This window comes from Alligator sinensis, unplaced genomic scaffold (assembly GCF_000455745.1).
Source record: "Alligator sinensis unplaced genomic scaffold, ASM45574v1 scaffold203_1, whole genome shotgun sequence".
NCBI classification, from domain to species: domain Eukaryota; kingdom Metazoa; phylum Chordata; order Crocodylia; family Alligatoridae; genus Alligator; species Alligator sinensis.
In genome coordinates this window covers 2,316,725-2,318,005 of record NW_005841949.1, presented here as the reverse complement: position 1 = coordinate 2,318,005, position 1,281 = coordinate 2,316,725, and the positions used below count along the sequence as shown (strand labels likewise).

The following is a 1,281-nucleotide window of genomic DNA, read 5'->3' as shown; positions in this document are numbered from 1 at the left end:
GGACCCCCACAGTGGTGGGAAAAGGGATAAGAATGGGGCAATCACAGCCACACATGGAAAACTGGGAAGAGAATATAGGAGAGGCAGACACAGATGGGAAAGGCAGAAATTGGTCCATGTATCACAGAGGGAGAGCAGCAGGAGGAGCAGGACAGACACCTTCCTCTCATTTTAAAGGTGTGTCCCTTCCTTGGTGTCTAATCTTCATCACAGGGGGACTTGCCAACATTTTCTGGACCCCAATTTAACAGAGAGACCAATTGGCTCTCTATAACTGCTATTCTTAAAGGCACCTAAGGATGCCTTGGGATTTGGACACCTAAGACACTCAGGCTCCTTTGCAAATGTGCAGTAATACACTAATGGTAGGATTCACACTTCCCATCTGAGGGTAGTAGAAGCTATACCTCAGCCTAGGTACAGAAGCCAGATCCCTATGGAGTCAGTGACTAGTCTCCTATTGACTCAGTGGGACCAACCTTCCCTCCTAGCTGTAGCTGTGTCTATGTTGGCAGCTGAGGAAGGAGGTTTCTCCACACAGCAATAACACAACTTACCTCAGCCATTTCAATCTTGCCATCTGCATTTTTGTCATACTTCTGCATGAACTCCTTCATCTTTTCTCCAAAGTTGTCATTCTTAGAGTCCTGTGAACGAAGAGAAAGGTTTATCCTCTTGCACTTCCAGCAGGCCCTCTGTGCCCCATTCTCCCTCTATCTATGGGGTTTGGCTTAATGCTTCAGCTTTAAGTCATGAATTGATGACAGAGAAAAAGGCATCCCCATAACTCAGAAGGCAGCCTCTTTAACTTTAACATCCAGAGCAGAAGAGCAAAGAGAACAGCTGGCCTCAAAAACAACTGGGTTTATAGAATTACTATCACTCCAGAAGCACCTACAATCCCCTTTGTGCAAGAGGCTGGACATATGTGGTATGAGATATTCCCTGCTCTGAAGAAATTAGACAAAGATGGAGAACTGAGATACAGATATGTGGTAGGGCTGTGTGAAGCTTCGGGTGGCGATTCAATTTGGAGGAAATTCGGCCTGATTTGGTGGGAAAATTGCTGAATCCGAATTGAATCAGGGGACCAATTTAAAGGTCTGAATAGATTCAAAGCTCTCCAAATCTTCAGAAAATATTCAGAGAGCTTTGATGATTCGGGCAGTCCCTGGTGGCTGCAGCTGGGAGCTGCAGTCGAATCCCAGCTGGTAAGTGGTAGGGGTGAAGAAGGGGGGACTGGGGGAGGGGACCGTGGGGGGACCCCTGCCAGCCCCCCAA

At 47.3% G+C, this 1,281-nt stretch overlaps 1 protein-coding gene across 1 annotated transcript in view; it reads right to left on the bottom strand.

Moving 5' to 3' along the window:
* The window catches only part of CALB2 (calbindin 2), a 54,942-nt gene that overhangs the window by 15,582 nt on the left and 38,079 nt on the right, over positions 1–1,281 (bottom strand). Inside the window, exon 3 of the mRNA XM_014518318.2 lies at positions 558–647. Coding sequence (XP_014373804.1) covers positions 558–647 — 90 coding nt within the window. The remainder of the gene's footprint in view (positions 1–557; positions 648–1,281) is intronic.